This window comes from Dendropsophus ebraccatus, chromosome 3 (assembly GCF_027789765.1).
Source record: "Dendropsophus ebraccatus isolate aDenEbr1 chromosome 3, aDenEbr1.pat, whole genome shotgun sequence".
Taxonomy (NCBI): Eukaryota; Metazoa; Chordata; class Amphibia; order Anura; family Hylidae; genus Dendropsophus; species Dendropsophus ebraccatus.
The window spans coordinates 77,505,050-77,524,771 of record NC_091456.1 but is presented as its reverse complement, the minus strand read 5'-3'; the positions used below and the strand labels follow the sequence as shown (position 1 = coordinate 77,524,771).

The following is a 19,722-nucleotide window of genomic DNA, read 5'->3' as shown; positions in this document are numbered from 1 at the left end:
AGTAGTGTAGTAGTAGTAGTAGTAGTAGCAGTAGACGACTCTGCATTACCAGTGTCTATTAAGAAATGATCTGCAATGCTTGACAACGTGTTCAGCTTCATATTTATTCTGTAATTATTATGTCCAAAAACATTAACTGCCCATTATGTGACTTTATGGGCCCGTGTTTAAAAATGCATATGGTCGACCTGGGTAACATTTTACAACCAGCAATTTTACTTCAGTCCATTTGAGAGGAAATTGTTTGTAATAACTAGAAAGGGGTTTTTATATTGTAGAAGAGGCAGGCTGAATAAAGGCTGCTTTACCAAGTAAGAACTATTGGGACTAGTAAATTGTACATGGCGAATTAATTTACGTCTGAACTCTGTCTTATTTCGATCATTAAGTTAATATATACTATTGCACCATATACATCAATCTATATATTTATTATAAGTCTCCTGTGCAGACACTTCATTAAACTGGAATGAGTTTGCTAGCATTTGACAATAGTATGGAAATTATAGGATGGACTCCCTTGAGTATGTTTTTATGTACCCTTAGCTCAAGCTGGTTTTTACGCTTTGTAGTAGCTATTACGCTAGCTAAGTTGTCTTGGCAGCTTTCTATCATCTGTCCACAGTATCATCATGCACTGTAATACGCTGGCCTGGAGAGGTTTACTGGCTGACGTCCTGACACACAGTAGTAGATAAGTTTAATGGTTTACCTTTACCAGTATCTACTGCTGGAGTTTGTACCTTGTCTGCAGTTTTAGCCCAATTATATGTATAAAGGGGCTGTGTTGGGGCCGAATTTATCTGGCTTGTCAGAGTGACATCTGCCTTTTAAACATCTGTTGCCACTTGGTATGCTTTTGTGATCGCCTGATGAACCCTATTTGTGGAAACGCGTTGAGGTGGACATATCTATGTCTCTAAAGAGGTGTACAAATTAATATTTCATAATTGAACAGATTGTTGCTTTTAGCAGTACTTGGTGTTTTGGGGAATACCCATCATATTCTGTTGAGCATTGACTCTTGGTGAGTTGTACTAGACAGAGGGTGGAGACCCTAGTGGGTCTATGAGCTAGTACTCACCTAGGATTGGGAACTGAACAGGGTCCTTAGCCTTAGGTTCCACTGTGGGACCGCCCTTTTCAGGGTGGCCACCCTGCCTAGGTTTTGGGGATTAGATTAGGGGATACCAGGGACAGCCATCTTTCCCTGACAGTACCTGTAATACCATCATTCCCTTCCCCTTTTTCCTCATCTGAACTGTGATGATGATAATTCTAGATGACATCGGTTGTATATTTAATTTTCTTGTCTTCCTGCAGAATGAATATTGGGAACTAATTCTGTATATTTCAAAATATTATCCTTTTTATTTTAATAATTTTGTCTGTATTGCATTTTATCTATCTTATCCGAAATGGACTAATCCTGGGGCCTTAGCAAGAACTAGTACTGTCTGGTTGACCCAGGACCCAATTTACAGCTTCAGAAACAATTTGTAGACATATTGCTTGGTATTGTTTTACAGATTCATTCCAGAACCATGGTCTCCATGTAGTGTTTCCTGTGGAGTAGGCATTCAGCACAGAAGTGTGAAGTGCCAGGTGCTCTTGTCATTTGCACAGACAATTGCTGACCTGCCATTAGATGAGTGTGAAGGGCCGCAACCAGCCACTCAGAGAACATGTTATAGCGGGCCCTGCAATGGCGAAGCTGTTGAGTTCAACCCAGAGGAGGAAGAGCTGGAGAATGGAGGACTGAAGGATATTGATGAACTCTATGACTGGGAGTATGAAGGCTTCTCCGAATGCTCAGAATCCTGTGGTGGAGGTAAGTGACTCCCTATAACATCAATGATTTATTAAGTCCATCAGTATTATTGTTTTAGATCAAAGAAACAAACATATTTTTATCTATATGTACAGACACAATAGCACACCGCAATATTTAGTTTATAACCTGGCACCTCTGATGTCACAACTAGAGATGAGCTGAGTGAATCTGGCAAATCAAGATCAGCTGTGTATCACTGTGTTAATTCATCTCATTGTGCAAAGCAAGTTCCCTCCGATTTGTTAAGGAAAAACAAAAACAAATGGCAGCTGCACATGCTGTCTGAAGTGTCACTAGGTAGGAGAAAGGGATCAACCTTAATCTCTAGTGCCCGTCCAATCAGCTGCAGGCCACTCTGTGATGTCAGCACCTCCCCCTCACCTAAGCAGGTTTGTTAATGAGGGTATAAGAGAAACAGATAGTTTATCTCAGGGAGACCAGCCAAACGACAACACAGCCAGCTGCTAATGAAAATGCTCAATGCAGTAAAGTCCTAGGTGCATTGCCCCCTGGGAACCATAAATATGCAAAAGAAGAGCCTGTGAAGCCTAATAAAAGTCTCAAAACACAGTACTAGCCAGATATCTCTCCGGAAAGGACCCAGCCAAAATCCTGCTCCAGACTGATGAGGGGCAACAACCCAAAACAGCTGTATGTGGATGGATACCTGGCCTTGGTTTATCCCTTGTCATTATGTTGACTTATAGGGATACTTAATATGGTGGTTTTGATGGTTTCCCTACAGGAGCCATCCGCTTGGTCGGGTCCTTCCCGGAGGGATATCTGGCTAGTCCTGTGTTTTAAGACTCTTTGATTAGGCTCCACGGGCTCTTCTTTTACATATTCACGTTAAGGAAGGTGGCAGTCAGCTGTGTGTGGAGGAGAGAGCAGAGCAGGGAAAGACTAATGCTGGGTTTACACGGAACGATTATCGTTCGAATTTGCACGATAACGATCGAATCCGAACGATAATCGTAAACGCAGCAAATGATCAAACGATGAGCGAGAAATCGTTCATTTTGATCTTTTATCTTGTTCTTAAATCGTCGTTCGCAAAAAATTCGCCGATCGTTACGTGTAAACAGTCGTCGTGCGACAGTCCTGCCGCCTGCAGCCCGGACCCCCGCTCACAGCCCAGCCCCCCGCTCATCCACTGCCCGGCCCATCCACTGCCCGCCCACGAGCATACGTTACCTGCTCCGTGTAGCAGGTCTTCGAAATCCCCGGCTCCCCCTCTTCAGTGCATTGATTAGTTGAAGAGGTGACCTGGGAAGTTCAAACGGCTCCTCTTCAGCCAATCAGTGCTCCTCTTCAGCACTGATTGCCTGAAGAGAAGCCGTTTGAAATTCCTGGCTCCCCTCTTCAGCCAATCAATGCACGGCAGCACTGATTGGCTGAAGAGGAGCCGTTTGAAATTCCTGTCTCCCCTCTTCAGCCAATCAGTGCTGCCGTGCATTGATTGGCTAAAGAGGAGAGCCGGGAATTTCAAACGGCTCCTCTTCAGCCAATCAGTGCTGAAGAGGAGCCGTTTGAAATTCCCGGCTCACCTCTTCAGCCAATCAATGCACTGAAGAGGGGAGACGGGGATTTCAAAGACCTGCTACGCGGAGCAGGTAACGTATTCACGTGGCGGGGGTGATCGGAGCGGCGGCGGCAGCGGGGGGTGATCGGAGCAGCGGCGGGTGATCGGAGCAGCGGCGGGGGGGGCCATCGGAGCGGCGGCGGGGGTGGCGATCGGGGTGGCGGGGGTGGTGATCGGACCAGCGGGGGTGGCGATCGGGGCAGCGCAGGGGGCTGCGGTTGACCGTGGGGTCGGGCTGTGGATGAGCGGGGGGGGCCGGGCTGCAAGCCGGGGGGGAGGGCTGCGGGCGCACGATCGCAAAACGATTTTTCCGTGCGATATATCGTACCGTCTAAACGCTGATCATTATGAAAAAAATCGTTACTCCGACATCATTAATCGTACGATCGAGCCAATTATCGTTCCGTGTAAACCCAGCATAAGGGTCCATTTACACAGAAAGACTATCTGACAGATTATCTGCCAAAGATTTGACGCCAAAGCCAGGAATGGATTTGAAAAGAGGAGAAATCTCAGGCTTTCTTTTATGACTCGATCTCTGTTCATAGTCTGTTTCTGGCTTTGGGTTCAAATCAGATAATCTGTCAGATAATCTTTCTGTGTAAATGGACCCTAACAGAGTGATATAGAGACAGAGAGGAAAGGTGGAAGTTGGATGATTGGCTAATTGATATTTTTTTAAAAGTGCGATTTTCCGATTTTTTTAAACGTTTACAACAACATGCTTTAACAAATTTAAATTCTGTAATAGTCCCAGTATTTCCGTCTGCTTCTCTCATTTCTATTCACAACCAATCGCTGCAAATACAAACAGAGCATAATGTCAAGACATAAAATCTGTGATGATAATGCTATTTTGTGCAAAAGATGAATCATTCATGGCCTATTGACCCGTGGGCATTATCTGGTATATTTAGTAATAGTCTTGACTAGTATATTAATTAATCTTGTGTTGTTAATAGAAGGCCACAAATATTTCCAGTCTTGCAAAATTGGAGTGTCTTGTACTCTTCTTGCCTATAAATCCAGGACACTGACTACTTGTGAATTATGCCATACATTTCCATGTTTTGTTGAGGATGTTTGATACTGTATGGTTTGTAATAGCTTTTGTAGGTCAATGAAGTAGGTGGTGTTGAAAAATGGTGGTTTAAAGAGGTTGACCTTAGTTTTTTGTGGTTAGGAAAACAACCATTTCTCTGTGGATCCATGGTAAGGGAGGTGCCAAGTGCTTTTATTATTTATCAGGCACTATTTTCTGGCACATGAATGTGTTTTATTCAGGTTCCAAAATCTAAATCCAAAGTACATGTGTGTAACTGACAATATGTGCTCAATCAGCTTTCTTGGGGAGAAGAAGTAAAACCTTCTAAGAATCAGAGAAATTATGTGACGCTGTATTTTGTACATAATGTAGCAGACACACCAAAATAGTGTGATTGTTTCAGGAACAATGTAAGGCTATGTTCACAATACATAAGTTCCGCAGAAATTTCTGTGGTACTTACGTAGTGCTGCAGGCTGAGGGAATCCCGGACGGAGTATATTAGAACGGCGCTAAAGATCATCTGGCCAGTACTGCAGTATCGGCCCGGGATGATTCTTTCTGAGACCCGCCGTTCCATTACCTGGCCGGGTCACGGAATGGCCAGTCTCTTACCAAATGTGAGCATAGCCCAAGGCTGTATTTTGAGCACAAATTTTTTTATTTGTTTACTTTTAATTTCTGATTCCATTCCTAAAGCTTGGTCTAAATTATTCATCATCAGCTGGTCTAGCCTTGGTATAGATGTCCAACCACCAGCAGAACCCCCTCGCCTCAACCCCATTCCCAGCTCCCTATTCACTGCAATACTCTTACCCATGTTTCTTTGTCTGGTACAGCAGCTTAGCCACACTACATACATGTTCAATTAAAGAGGACCTGTGGTCATTTCAGTTGAGTTATCTGTACTTTTCACAGATTGCAGTTGGCAGTTGGGCCCCTACCTTTCCATGGGGGAGAGGGGGCCCAACTGCCATGAATCCCCGTCTAGAGGCCACTGTCCACAGATTAAATTAATGCAATTTCAGAGCAGAAAGAAGACACAAACAAGTTTTATACAGGTATACATCAAATGTACAGCATCGAAGCTTGTGGGTGGTGAAGAGAATGGCACATAGAGTAAGGGGGTAACAGTACTACTTTAAGTACACCTTTAATTCCAATTCAAGATTCGTCTTAAAAATGTTATTATAAATTCATATATGTATAATTACATAAGGCTTATATATTCATTGTGTATGATCTTTTGATACTCAGTACAGCACAAAAATCAACAGTGTTTCCACCCAGCTGTAATCTGCATATTATACATTAATGTAATGTTAATAAGTCCTGCACAACATAGAAGGCCATTGTAGGAGACAGCTGCCTCCTGCCCTATACTAAGACTTAGTAATGGCCATTATATTAATGGCCAATAGATTTGTGTCCTCTGAGTCTTCCAAAAGGGTTTTTGTACTTAGGGAGGCAGTAACTACTTTTCCCAAAAAGAATAGCAGTGTCTGTAAATTGTTTGTCATTGGACCCTTTTAAAAAAAAACACTTTTTATAGGTTGTCTTTGAAGCAATGTTTTGGTAGTGTAATGATTTTTACCGCATCTCTTCTTCTAAGAAGTCCAAAGTCTTGCACAGAATGGAATTACCATTTCTAGCTGCAGACTATATTCACATGTGCGTAAGTGTGAATATATTTGCTAAGCTCTGGCACTTATGTTAGTGATTCAGTAAAAAACACCTTTTACTCGGTTGTGGATGGGTGACTTTTATATTCCCATAGAATCTTCCCACTCTATTGAGGCACAGTAGCTCGCACTCTCTTGCAAAGTAAAGCCCTTCCATCGGATGGGACAGGCTCTCAAGGAATTGTAAACATTCTGTAACCATAAAAGCGTGTTGTAAGCAGGTGGCTCCTCGTGGTACATATGGCAAAATACAAAAAGAAACACATACCAGTTCCAAAATGTTTATTTTATATGGACAGCTGGATGCCATGCCTGTAACCTCATTTAACACGTTTCACTCAATCTACATTGTTACTGAACCGGAACAGGTCACTTCCAGTAATAATATGATTGCTGCTGTTTTCTTAGGAGCCTCAGTTCAACAGGAATTAAAAGTAAACTACAGTATGTTTGCAATTTTCAAAATTGTTAAGAAGTTAAATCAACCCAAGTGTGCTCTGTAAGCCTAATATTATGAGTATTTTATGTTACTTTTTTTTTTCTTGCCTGCCCTGCATTACAACAGAGCTTTTTCAGCAGGATTCCATCTTGCTTTTTATTTTGGGCAAACATTATTACCATTAACAGATGTTAGACTCCTCTCCCAATATAGCAGTCGCATATTTCATTAGGATTTAAAGAAAAAATCTTGCGCACAAATTCTTAGCAACTATCCTTTTTCCTTTTCTCTTTGAATTTTTTCCGCTTTTTTGGGTGAAAAAAACAAACCAGGGTCTGACTGGAGTACTGCTGCACAAGTATTTTTCCACTAAACTAAAATTGCGCAGGATAAATCTGACTTTAAAAGTAGGTAACTAAACCATGCCCCCTCCAAGCCAAAAAATTGAAAAAATGCCGCAAGCTATGTTAACTGCTCAAAAACAACACAAACTTCTTCATAAGCGATTTTATGACCTGCGCAAATAAACTCAAAATATGCCAGAATAATGGCACAAAAACGATGATAGATGTGCCCCTTAATGTACCCCATTGATTTCAGTGGGGTACATTATAGTTTGAAATTAAAATAACTGCTGAAGTTGTTTGTGAACATCCAAATTAGGGATGGTCCGAACCCTCCGAGGTTCGGGTTCGTATGAACCCGAACGCTCGGCATCAGATTCCCGCTGTCTGCCCGCTCCGTGGAGCGGGTGGATACAGAGGGAGGACCGCCTGGAAAACTGGGATACAGCCTATGGCTATGGCTGTATCCCAGTTTTCCAGGCGGTCCTCCTGCTGGATCCGCCCGCTGCACGGAGCGGGCAGACAGTCGGAATCATTACCGAGGGTTTGGGTTCGTACGAACCCGAACCGAACTCTGTTCAGACCATCCCTAATCCAAATAATGAACATACATCTTATTTATGACCTGTTTTTGCAAAATATTGCCTTTTTAAACTGTTCACACATTGTTTTATTTTCACTCAAAGTTCAGAGTATGTTCTGACCTTCTGTTTCAAGTGTACAAACATACGGCAGCCTGGGAGTAATGTTTTATTGTATTGACACCGCTTTTTTATAAATGTTTCTTTTTTTTTTTTTTTTTTTTACTTCCAAATACCTCGGCCGTTGAGCCCATTTACTACATTACATTATTCTGTATCCAAAGTACTAAAAATAAGAAATTATTCATAATAAGATCCATCAACAGAATTCATCCTGATGATGGTTTCCAGATAGTAACAAAATTAGTTTATGTTGTACTACACAAAAAAGCAAAAGGAAAAATATTTGAAAGACAATTCCATGAAAATATATAATAAAAATGCTCCTTTTCCATTAGCATACAATATAGAGAAAGGTAGAGCTTCACTCTATTGTGTGCATATATTGAATAACTTTTAGCTTAGACTTCTCATTGATCTGTTCCAGCTTTTGATAGTGTAAAGGTATATCCCTATATTTGGAATAAATACTTGGTACAAAGCTGTGGGAGAAGAAACGGTCGATTAACAATCCATCTGCACTTGTTTGGAGATGCTATAAAACTTTTTATATCCTAAGAGGGATTTCAGATGCGTTTTGTTTTAGTTCTGTTATGCTGGCTATGAATTAGATTTACATGTTGAGCATTCTGAAATAATTAGGGTCGATATAGACAAAATAGTCTGTAAAAACAGAACAGTAACTCTACAGTCATCATTTTAAACCATAAGTGGCCACCTTTTTATACAATTTCTTAAATCAGGTCTGCATCAAACCACTGGTACATTACATTTTCACCCAGAATTTCTAAAAAGGAGAATATGCCGTAGACATAGACAATAATCTTTTTGTTCAGAATATAGCCAGAGCGGTAAGACTATTCAAGGTAATTTTATTGTTTTTACTGTCTCGAGAGATGAAACTGGATCATCTTACACATAACCTTTCACCTTGCTGAGGTAGCAACCAGAAGGAACTAGTTAGTAATTCAGCCTGCTGTAAGTTTCACCATTTCCCAATGCTGTCATCAAATATCATGTAACAATTATGCCATTCTCTTCAATACAAACATTGCTGGGTTTTTCTTTGTTGGAAGCTTGAAGATCCTCATATAATTTGTCACTTTGCCCATGATTTATGGACTTCCCCCCCTTGTTCTTTTCTTTCTCCTTAGTCGCCCTACTCTTAGTATCCCATTTGTAAGAAGTGACAAGAGCTCTATAAAACACAGCTTCTAATAAGACAAATGCCAGGGCATTGTAATACACATCAATTAAAAGCTCATCTGAAGGAATTTATCATTGCTGTTATTCTTTTCTTGCTGAAAGGCTTGAGAGAGGTAACCAAGCGGACTGTGGTACATTCAAGCTCAAGACATCCAGTGTTAACTGCAGCTTCTCCTCAACCCCAAGTATACACATAGGGCACACACATATGTCCTATAAGGAATGATTAGAATGTCAAGTAATCCGTTGTACAGTCATTACAATGCAGACTGTTAATGTGCAGGATATTTTACATAGGGGTTTAAAGGTAAGTCTAATAAAATAAAAAGGCAGGCAAGCAGGCAGGGGGGTGTGGGAAATTATTAAACAATGTATACTGTACATACCAGCCCCTGTATCTCCGTTGCGCCACTCCTGGGTCTCACTGACGGCAGACAGTTGTCATTTTAAGCTGGCATCTGGGTATATCATGTACCCACCTCCTCCAGCTGAAACGTTACTGCCCAGCTGAGCCATTGCCTGCTCAGCCAGTCAGTGACTGGGACAGTGTTCCGTCCCAATCACTGATTGGCTGAGCAGGCATTTGATCATCCGGGTACTTGACCTTTCAGCTGGAAGAGCTGCAGGAGGACGGCGGCTGTCAACTGGACCCAGGAGAGGTGATATGGGGTACAGAGATGGGTAAGTATACTTTGTTTATTATGTTCCCACACCCTCCCACCTTCCTGATTTTTTTTATTTCATGGGACTTCTCCTTTAAGCTATCAAGTTATGAAGCACTGATTATTTGTATTTAAAATGTAGTTCACCTTGAGAGAATTGTATAGGGTTAAATTTATGGGTTTTATCATGGCAGCAGTCTCATAATGATCACTGACATTTGAGACTACCAAGAGGATACAGGACAACTATATTTTACTTATGCACTAAAGACACAGGGAGACAGATGTATCAATCTCTTGTTTGACTTGTCTTTGAGACCTGCAGCAATCTGGAAATAGTCTTGTCTGTTATCCTGATCTTTCTGACATGCAAAGACAGGAGAAGGCAGCACTTTTGGAATGCATGGCCTGATGATAATAATATCGCCATAGTTAACATATTGTGTGTGAATTTTTGAAACCACAATCTGCGTAGCTGGACTGGGGTGTGGGGGACTCCTGGTGTTTAGTGTTAACCCCTGCAAGGAAGTGTCAACTTTGCTGTAGAAAGAGTAGCTAAGTCTGGATCCAAAAGGCTGAGGATGAGTAACATATGATAGACATGAACAAATTCACGTATCTAACTTACCAAAGGTCTATACTTAACATGATCATTTAAATTTGAAAAATACATTTTTGCTGTAGGTAAACATTTAATTTAATTTTCTTTAAGTTTTCTAAATTTGTTGATGAAAGTCATCGTTACTTGTTAAAGTAAGCTATAAACTATAATGGGGCTGATTGTGTCGGTTTTGGTGAAGTGCTTTGATTAAACCTCCTGAGCCCCATGGGTGGTCACATCATCAGCATCATAAATAGTGTGCTGAACAAAAGAGCTGCAAGCATATATTCTGTTTCACCGGCCACATACTAATTTGTCTGTGGATGACAAAGGCACCATTCACAATACAGACAAATCTTACTCATGTCTTTTTGGTTGTAGAACAGTTAAAAACCTCCCAGATTTCTTAAAGATTCACACAGTGCAAAAAAGGAAGCCAAGCTGAGGAGTTCTTGGGAATTCGATATGCATCAAATGCTGCTGATAAATGTTCCCTTTTATGCCTGGTGCCAGAAATAAAAGTGACTACAGCCTGTATGTGCATTTATCGTGTGTTGACAACATGTGCTCCTCAACTATTGTTGGAGTATAATTTCCACAGTATGAGCCAGTTCAAGATGCCACAGATGATGTGAGTTGTGGTCCAGTAACAGCTGGGGATGTTGGCCCTCCATGCTATAGTCTGCACAGTACGTTAAGGTGGAGAATATCTAAAGTTAATGAGATTTGTCCAACATGTCTTTGCCAACACTCACAAAGCATCCAACATACCTACAGTAGGCTCCATCACCTGAATACACACATGGTTCAGAAGCAGATTTTCATCTCTGGCTGAATGTTGAAAGGAACATAGTAGCACCACAGCCAATGTAAAAACTTACTGCTCCCAACTTCCCCTTCAAGTAAGTAAATATCCTGCTGATTAAAACCAAACATATAAATGTCAAAACCCCCTTTTTTAAAGCACACATTGCATCCTGCATTGAATTACCCTGTTAGAGATTGGTCCGTTATGAAATCGGATGACGTTTTTAGAGGTTTGTTGGCACGAGAGTGTTTCCTTTCAGTTCAGCTTGGCTTTGTGTGCCTTGACTGCCAAGATTAGGTGAAATATAGAAACTTACACTCTCCCTTTTGCTTTCTACTTGCTATCCCACACACTGGGGATCATTTATCTTGTGCCATGGCAGGACCGATGCAGATTTAGCTGCAGCACTCTTGTGTTTAGCTGCGTTCCTCTACCGTAATATTTCAGCACTTACATAGTCTGTAGTTTACCAAGTGTTCTTCATTTGGAGTTAATGGTTCTTGGCAAACTTTTTTTTTTCTCATTTGAGACTATTAAATATATTTTTTTTTCTGATTTTATTCACGTTTTCTCTTTTTTCTGTTTTACTATACAATAGTTTAAGTTTTTTGTCCATTTCTTTAGGTATGCAAGAAGCTATAGTGGTGTGCTTGAACAAACAGACTAGATCAACAGTAGTAGAAAGCCTGTGTGTGGCCAATAGACGTCCTCCATCACTGTTAAAGTCGTGCAATATGGAGGCATGCCCCCCAAGGTAAGATTGTTGACATTTATGTTTATCATGAGATTGCTTGTGTTACAATTACAGAAGGTATGTTGTTTATTTTATAGATTGTGCTTACATACACCAGCTAAAGCCTTTATCTATCTCAAGAAATGCATTTTATAAACTTAATTTACTCTTTATTTTAGAAATTTCTTAAAGTGGTTATTTTATTTCAGTAATCTATATTAGGGCATAGAGATGTCATACAATACAGGCATACTTAATGATCATGCTCAATGATCATGCAGGCAGGGCCACACAAAGAATGGATTATTCTGGATTATTCACCTGATTGTGGTAAGGCAGCAATGGTAATGTCTTAAAAGACATCATAAATACCAAAATAATCCACATCTTTCATGTTGTTCAGGTTGTTCTTATATATTCTTTGATCGTTTTTATTTAGGGACACAGTTTACCTGTCATACTGTGCTTTTGTTAAGCTTCATTTCTAGAAACTTTCTTGTAAAACAAAGTATTTAAGCCTCATCAAGGCCTATCATCAAAGAATTCTCTTCTATGCAATAGATTGGAACAACTCTAATGAAAATGTTACTTTTCCTAATGTACAGCCTGTTTTCTTATGGGAGGGGTTTGATGGATCCAGACTACACCATTACAGACTTACAGTACAAAACATAAAAATTCAAAAGCTAACCTTTATGCCTAAATCATAAAGCATGCAGAAAATATGTGCGTAATCCACCAACAGTGTTTCCTGTTATTTTAAGTGCTCAAACATTTGTAGGCTTAACAGTTTTCATCTGCTTCATATAAACTCAAGAGACCCAAGAATAGCATAAAATTCTCTTCAAATGTCTTTCTGTTATGATGAACTTGAAAGAAAAGTCTAAAGAGATGCCCAAGATCTACTGTAAAAGTAGATGTCACCCTGTGTAATAGAGCAAACGAGTTGGCTAGTCACTCACACATCTCTCCATGTAATGGATGATGTGTGGCCAATGGCTATTCAAGGAAAGGGCTGCACAGACATCGAGCCATGCAATATGCTCTACAAGCGAGCAGAAAGTTAGCAGATCTGCGCTCTCTTTTCATATTTCATACCCAATTAAAGGGATATTATATACTAGTGCTGAGACAAAGAATGAAATTTGGTCATTACAACACATCAGATGCCTGACTTTATATTCTCTGCTCATGAGTGTTTTATTAGTTGCTTCAGGCTAGTCTGACAACAGAAATGTAGGCCAATTTCTGCACCTGTACTACAGCTGCAAATCCCAGCCCAACCACAGGTCTAATGACCTAAACTGACAGTTTCATATAGTTCTATGATATTATAGGTTTAGATCATGACACCTGCAGTCTTGCCGTAATATTGTCACAAAATATGCTTCAGTCCAGCCTTACTACAAGTGATATCTTTATAATAATGCTAAAGCATAATATCAAAGAGAATCTGTCAGCACCTGGACCAAGCTGCTGACAGTGTGCGGTAGATGGTAATATACCAGTAAGCATGTTACCTTTTGTCTAGAGGTGATGCTGCACAATATCAATTCCTCTATTGCAATGAAGAGTCAAAGATAAATAATGGTGTCATGCCCGTACCTGTCTTGCACTCGGCATAACCTTTGGCCCATGGTGTTTTTTTGTTTGTAACTTTTTTTTTTACACTTGTCTGAACACTGTCTTACACTTTCTACTTCAGTATTGATTTCCTTACCATACCCTAAACTTCCTTCCAGTCACTTCATAGTTAACCTTGTTTTAATTTAGTGATTTCTGTGATTGGCAGGTCTCCCAGGTGTCTGTGGTTTGGAAATCAGGGGAATGGTCCAATCACGTTCTGGATCAGACCCCTGATCTCCTATATAACATCTCCAGTGTAATAACCCCTTTTTGCCTGAATCTTGACTTCTCTTGCAGGACTTCATTTTTGTACTTGCTGCCCGCTCGTTGTGACTCGTTGTCTGTCTTGTCCACGTTTTATGTCCCACTGTATACAAGTTAAAGACTGTCACCATAGGGACTGTAAACGCTCTTAATGTGACAGATACACTTTAAGCATTACACAGCTCTGATTCAAGTTATTAGGATGTCTATATAATGCAGGATAGGACAGATCCTCCACAGTAAGATATGCTCTTTGCACTCATTCTTTATTCCATATCTCCACTTTGGCCAAGAGATAAGTGTCCTGAGGAGGAGACCACCAATCTGTTAAAACAGAATTCCCTTAGACTGCATTCATACATCCATGATATACTGATGATGTATGGTCTGTAAGCTTGATGTATAACACAGACTGAACACTTCACTTCTTATGGGACTCCCTGCATCATAACTAATTATGTTGCAAGGAGCTCCGAAACAGCTACAGCACTACACTACTGACCTGACACAGAGGTGGAACTATATACTGTGGCATAGATTTATTAATCTTCCTGAAGCTTGAACTGTCTGGTTTGTCTTACAACAGTTAATCACAGCTTAGGCTTAATTTTACAAACGCTGTGATCAGGGGCAGATAAACTTTACAATAGGCCCCGGGCTGTTCACCAAGCCTGGGCCCCCCCACCCCACTGTAACTATGGCAGCAATAGCCTGGCGTTCATAGTACAGTATAGATAATGTCATGATGTCCTGATTTGTGCAAAATTGCCATAAAAAAAAAACTGTGATTTTTTTGCAAATCATGGCGGAAGTGTAGCCAGGAGACAGTAAACCACTAAAAGTATAAGTCTTTTTGGGTGGTCATGGGCCCCCTAGGAGCTCAGGGCCCCGGGCTGCCGCCCGGAACACCCCTGTTATACTCCACTACTGGCTGTGATTGGTTCTGTGGGACAAACCAGACAGTGTGAGTTTCATACAGAATGATCTGGGCCTATTTATAGGTTTAACTAGTTGTGTTGGTTTAACACTGCGCTGCCATATTGCTGTTTTTTCCTGATAGCATTTAGCCTAGAGGTAATTGCATGTCATTAGAGATAAGTAAGTAGTGAAATATTCGAAAGCTCGATATTCGATTAGAACAGGCCGCGATGTTCGACTATTCAACCGAATGGCCTACGTTTTTATCTTTTGTAACTTTTTATATGCCTCATAATAAAGACAACAACCCTTTTTTTGGAAGCTGTGAATCTTCTCCTCCTTTTTACCATTATTACCGGGTGCGGCCGGCTACTACTCCACTTGCTCCTGTCTGAATGTCCACCATCACACAACAAACCACCTATGGTGAGCTGAGTTTTTTCTTTTTGTTCATGAGATTTTATTCAACCGAATATCAAACCCCATTAGAGTCTATAGGAGAAAAATGCTCAGTTTTTGGTGGCCTCCAAGTGATCACATTTAGGTTTCCAAGTCCACAATGACACCTCAGAAATTGATGCACACACCTCTGGAATGCAACTGGGACAGCAGGGAAAGCATGCCTGGGTGCATCTAACAAGCCAAAGTCGCAGTATTACGCCACTATGACAGCCTCTCAACAATACACTCCAAACACAATATATGGCGACAGGTGCCAAGTGTTTTACTGCTTTCCATGAGGAGCAGAGTGCAAAAAAAACCTGCAACACTTTATTTTTTTGTTTCAACTATGCCTACACAGGCGTATATACTATATCTCAACATTTTCGTGAGGCAACAGGTGCTAGGTGTTTTACTGCTTTCAATGAGGCACAGAGGACAATTAACTACTGCAACAATTACTAACTAGGACAAAATAGTCTGACCCAAGTCTGTGCAAAATAATTATAAGCTGTGTGACTGCTTGTCTGTGTCACTGATATGCTGCTAGACAGTCTATGTACTCTTTATGGAGGGAGCAGCTATATGCTGTCTGTGCTGTGTAGTAGCCCTGATAAGGGCTTTTATAGTTTCTCCTGCCTACAATCTTCTAAAATCCTCACCATCCCTACTCCAAAATCTATCCACTCAACTATCTGCAATACGTACACTGAAGGAGGAAGTGGATACACTGCAGCCTATTCTTCACAGTGAGCAGCAGCTGCTTGCCTGTCTGTGAAAATAAGCTGATGTGCTGTTAGCCGGTTGATTTGCTGATTATCCACAAATAAATGCTGTGCTGTGTATAGTTTTAGCCCTAAAAAGGGCTTTTGGGGTCTTGTCTGCCTACAATCCTAAATCCTCATTGTCCCTGCTCCAATCTCTCTCCCTGACTACCAAGTTCTTATACTCTGAAGGTCACATGAATAAGCCAGCCAATGAATGTAGGCACTTTTCTTGATACCAGCACGCTCCTAGGGCCTGTCATAACGTATAGGTGACACATGCAGGGCCGGACTGGGAATTAAAATCAGCCCTGGCACTCAATCCTCAGCAGCCCACATACCATATCCTCCCCGATATATTACAGATAGCAGTGTACTACTGCTGTAGCGAATTCTGATTCAATTGGCCATGTTCCTCATTATTCCCTTAAATATGTGAACCCCACCTTCAACACATAAAAATAACATACATAATCTGCTGCGGATTTGATGTTGTATATTTATGTGTTTCAGCAGCGTCAAATCCACAATGGATTACGTATGAACATGTCCTTAAAGGGAATCTGTGAGGTCCATACCAACTACAGAGCTGTAGAAAGGTGTGGGGAGATATAAGTGGCAGGACCTTTAGTCCATATGTAAACTTTTATAATCCTCCTTTTCATTACCATTTGAAGTGTCACAGAGGCAGAGCAGAGCCACAGCAGCAACTCCTGCCCCCGCCCCTTCCTGCTCTGACAGAGTGACATACATGGCGGTGCTGCGGCTGTCGCTGTGACACTTCAGCTGGTAATGAAAAGGATGATTATAAATGGAGTTACATCCAGTGACTCACAGGAGGCGTCTTCTCTTCTTTTCTGCATGAATTGCAAGTGACATTTTTGCTGAAGTTGGTCGCTTTTTCTTGCTCTGCTATCATGAAGACTTCTCCGGCCATGACTCCTCTCTGTAGAATCTACCGGACAAACAATTTTAGGCTCCTTGCTCCAACATCATCCACATCTATACACAAATTGTATTGTTGTATTGCTTCACACAGTAACCTTACTCCCTCATAAGTGCCCCCATATAAGCAGTTAGCAGTTCCCACTTTGTAACATCCCCATATAGAATTCCCCCCCCCCCTTTTAACATCCCCATAAACAATAGGCCCCTCCTTTGTAACATCCCCAAAAAGAATACCCCCCCCCCTTTGGAATATCTCTATGTATAATAGCCCCCCCTTGTAACATCCCTGGATATAATAGCCCCCCCCCCCTTGTAACACCCCATATAAAGTCTCCCCTTGTAACATTCCCATGTACAGCCCCCCCTTTGCAACATCCCCATATTCAGGGTCCCCCCCCCCTTCTAACATTTCCATATATAGCCTCCCCCGTAATATCCCCATATACAACCCTCCCCCTTGTAAGACCCCATATACAGCCCCCACCCCTCGTAACACCCCATATACAGCCCCCACCCCTCGTAACACCCCATATACAGCCCCCACCCCTTGTAACACCCCATATACAGCCCCCACCCCTGAAACACCCCATATACAGCCCCCACCCCTGAAACACCCCATATACAGCCCTCACCCCTGAAACACCCCATAAACAGCCCCCCTTGTAACACCCCCATATACAACCCCCCCTTGTAACACCCCATATACAGCCCCCCCTTGTAACACCCCATATACAGCCTTCCCTTCCCCTTGTAACACCCCATATACAGCCCCCCCCTTGTAACACCCCCATATACAGCCTCCCCTTCCCCTTGTAACACCCCATATACAGCCTCCCCTTCCCCTTGTAACACCCCACATACAGCCTCCCCTTCCCCTTGCTGGGCAGCCTGTGTGAAACAAAACAAAAAAGCAGCATGCTCACCTGTCACCTCGCTCCCCAGTAGTGTCATTCGGCTCCAGTCACCGGCAGCCATCCTCTGCTGCTGCAGTGTGTTCTCCTCGGCGACGCGTCCAGGAAGTGACGTCAGCCGCCGGGGGTGGGTTGTAGCAGACGTGCCTGCGTGTGGCTTGTCTGCTACATAGAGTGAATTTTTAAAGGGACAGGCAAGGGGAAGGAGCGGGGTTCGGCGCGGGAGATGGGGCTGCCGGGGAATATGCAGCCCATCCCTGGTAGAGCAGGTTAGTGAATAGAGGCCGGCCGCGCTGTTCTTGACTATTGCAGAGGGCATACATGTGCCTGCGGCAGCAGTCCTGCCCCTACAGCATTCAAGAACAGTACGGCCGGCCGCCATGCTATTCACTCAGCAGCTTTTCCAGGGTGAATAGCGGACGCTATTTAGGGCCGCGGCCGCCGCAGGTGCAAGCATGTAGCGGGACCGGCGGCCCATGGGTTGGTAATCTTGGCGGCCCAGCGGGCATTTGCCCGATCCGCCAGATTACCAATCCGGACCTGGACACATGAGAAACACTTCTTTCTGTCTGAATGAGAGTTAATCTGTAAACACGTTTTTAAATAGTGTGCACTGCTTTTACAGCCAACAATTTGTTGTACCATAAAAACATAGGGAAAAATAAACAGTATTCAGCGAATATGGCGGTATGAAAACACAGCTTCAATTGGAGCAGGATTTTGGTTGCAGAGCATAAACAATCATCTGCGGTGTACAGAAATAGAAGACCACAGCGGCTCAATCACTCAGCATGGGTTACTGTGTGAAAAGAATTTGTGAGATGTGTGAGGGAATGGGGAAATAAAGTAAGAAATAGAAGCCAGATGGCTGCTTTCTTCTTTCCTCTGTACTTTATACAAATACATTTTTCTTTTGTAGAGTTGAGAATTTCAGGAGAATATGATTATTAAGCATGAGGGGAAGGGTATTAGTGCATCCTCTAGAATGCACATTGACAGGAGGAGTGCCAACATTTACTTAAGTCCCAGTAAAATGTTTTTATAGCCCAGATAACGGCTGTATCTATCATCTACCTTCCAGCTGCCCTTATACTGGAGGGACAATACCTTAAATTCTTTTTATAGAACATATGTGTTCACTTTGATCTATGCAGCAGAGAAGCTAACAATCTAATTTCCCCTTGAATCAAGATATGTTTGATAACTTAAATAGCCACAAGTGCAGAGTCAGGCAACTGGAGGTTAGTAGAGAAGCGTCCCTCATTTACTATGGAACTGTTTTCTGTTAGCTAGAATGGAGAGAGACTATAAAAGCATCTTTTACTGTGGAGAAATCAAAGTGTCTGAGAAATACATGAAGAGCAATCATTTTAGTGGCAACTGTATGATGATTCATTTCCTCTGGCTACTGCCCAGTAAACTGAGCACTTGGTTCCCTCACAGGTTATAGTGGGAGACCTCATGTATGTGACCCGCTGTGATCAGCTAATCTTCAGAAAACTTGTATAACAAAAAGGCATTAACCATTTTCAAAGTCTTTTTTGGATTGCCTATAGTTCGCCTTTTCAAGATGTTTCCTTTGTAACATCAAATTTTCGTCCAAGGCAACAGTCAGCTTGTTGACTTGCATAATTATACAGTGGTCCATCAACTTACAATGGCCTCAGGTAACAATATTTCCAACACACAATGCTCTTTTCTAGATCATCGTAACTTGAGACCAGACTCAACATACAATGCTATAGACAGTAAGGATCTGCAGAACAGTAGCAGATTATAATAGGTCCATTTCGGGTTGTAGCCTGGGGCCCTGAGCTCCTGGGGGGCCTATGGCCACCAAAAAAGACTTGTACTTTAGTGGTGTAATGTCTCCTGGCTACAGTTCTGCCATGATTTACAAAAAATTGCTGCTTTTTTACAGCAATTTTCCACAATTTAGGGCATCATGACATTATCTATCCTGTATTATGAACTAGTGCTAGTGCTGCCATAGTTACAGTGGGGTGGGGGGCCCAGGCTTGGTGAACAGCCCGGGGCCTATGGTATATATGGCATATGGCATATAGTAGCCTTCCATATTTTCCACTCACTCGATGGGTGGGGTCTCCTCTGGTGCCTGATTTACCATGATGTACACCTGCTGCTGGAAGCAGGTGTAGATTTGTTGCACAAAGCTTGCATCGGGCTCAGGGCCTGCCAGGCTTACTTAGAGG

At 42.0% G+C, this 19,722-nt stretch overlaps 1 protein-coding gene across 3 annotated transcripts in view; it reads left to right on the top strand.

Moving 5' to 3' along the window:
• The window catches only part of ADAMTSL1 (ADAMTS like 1), a 526,103-nt gene that overhangs the window by 430,981 nt on the left and 75,400 nt on the right, over positions 1–19,722 (top strand). For all 3 annotated transcript variants that reach the window (XM_069962058.1, XM_069962057.1, XM_069962059.1), the window contains exons 14-15: positions 1,530–1,831; positions 11,529–11,658. In XM_069962058.1, the coding sequence (XP_069818159.1) occupies positions 1,530–1,831; positions 11,529–11,658 (432 nt within the window). The remainder of the gene's footprint in view (positions 1–1,529; positions 1,832–11,528; positions 11,659–19,722) is intronic.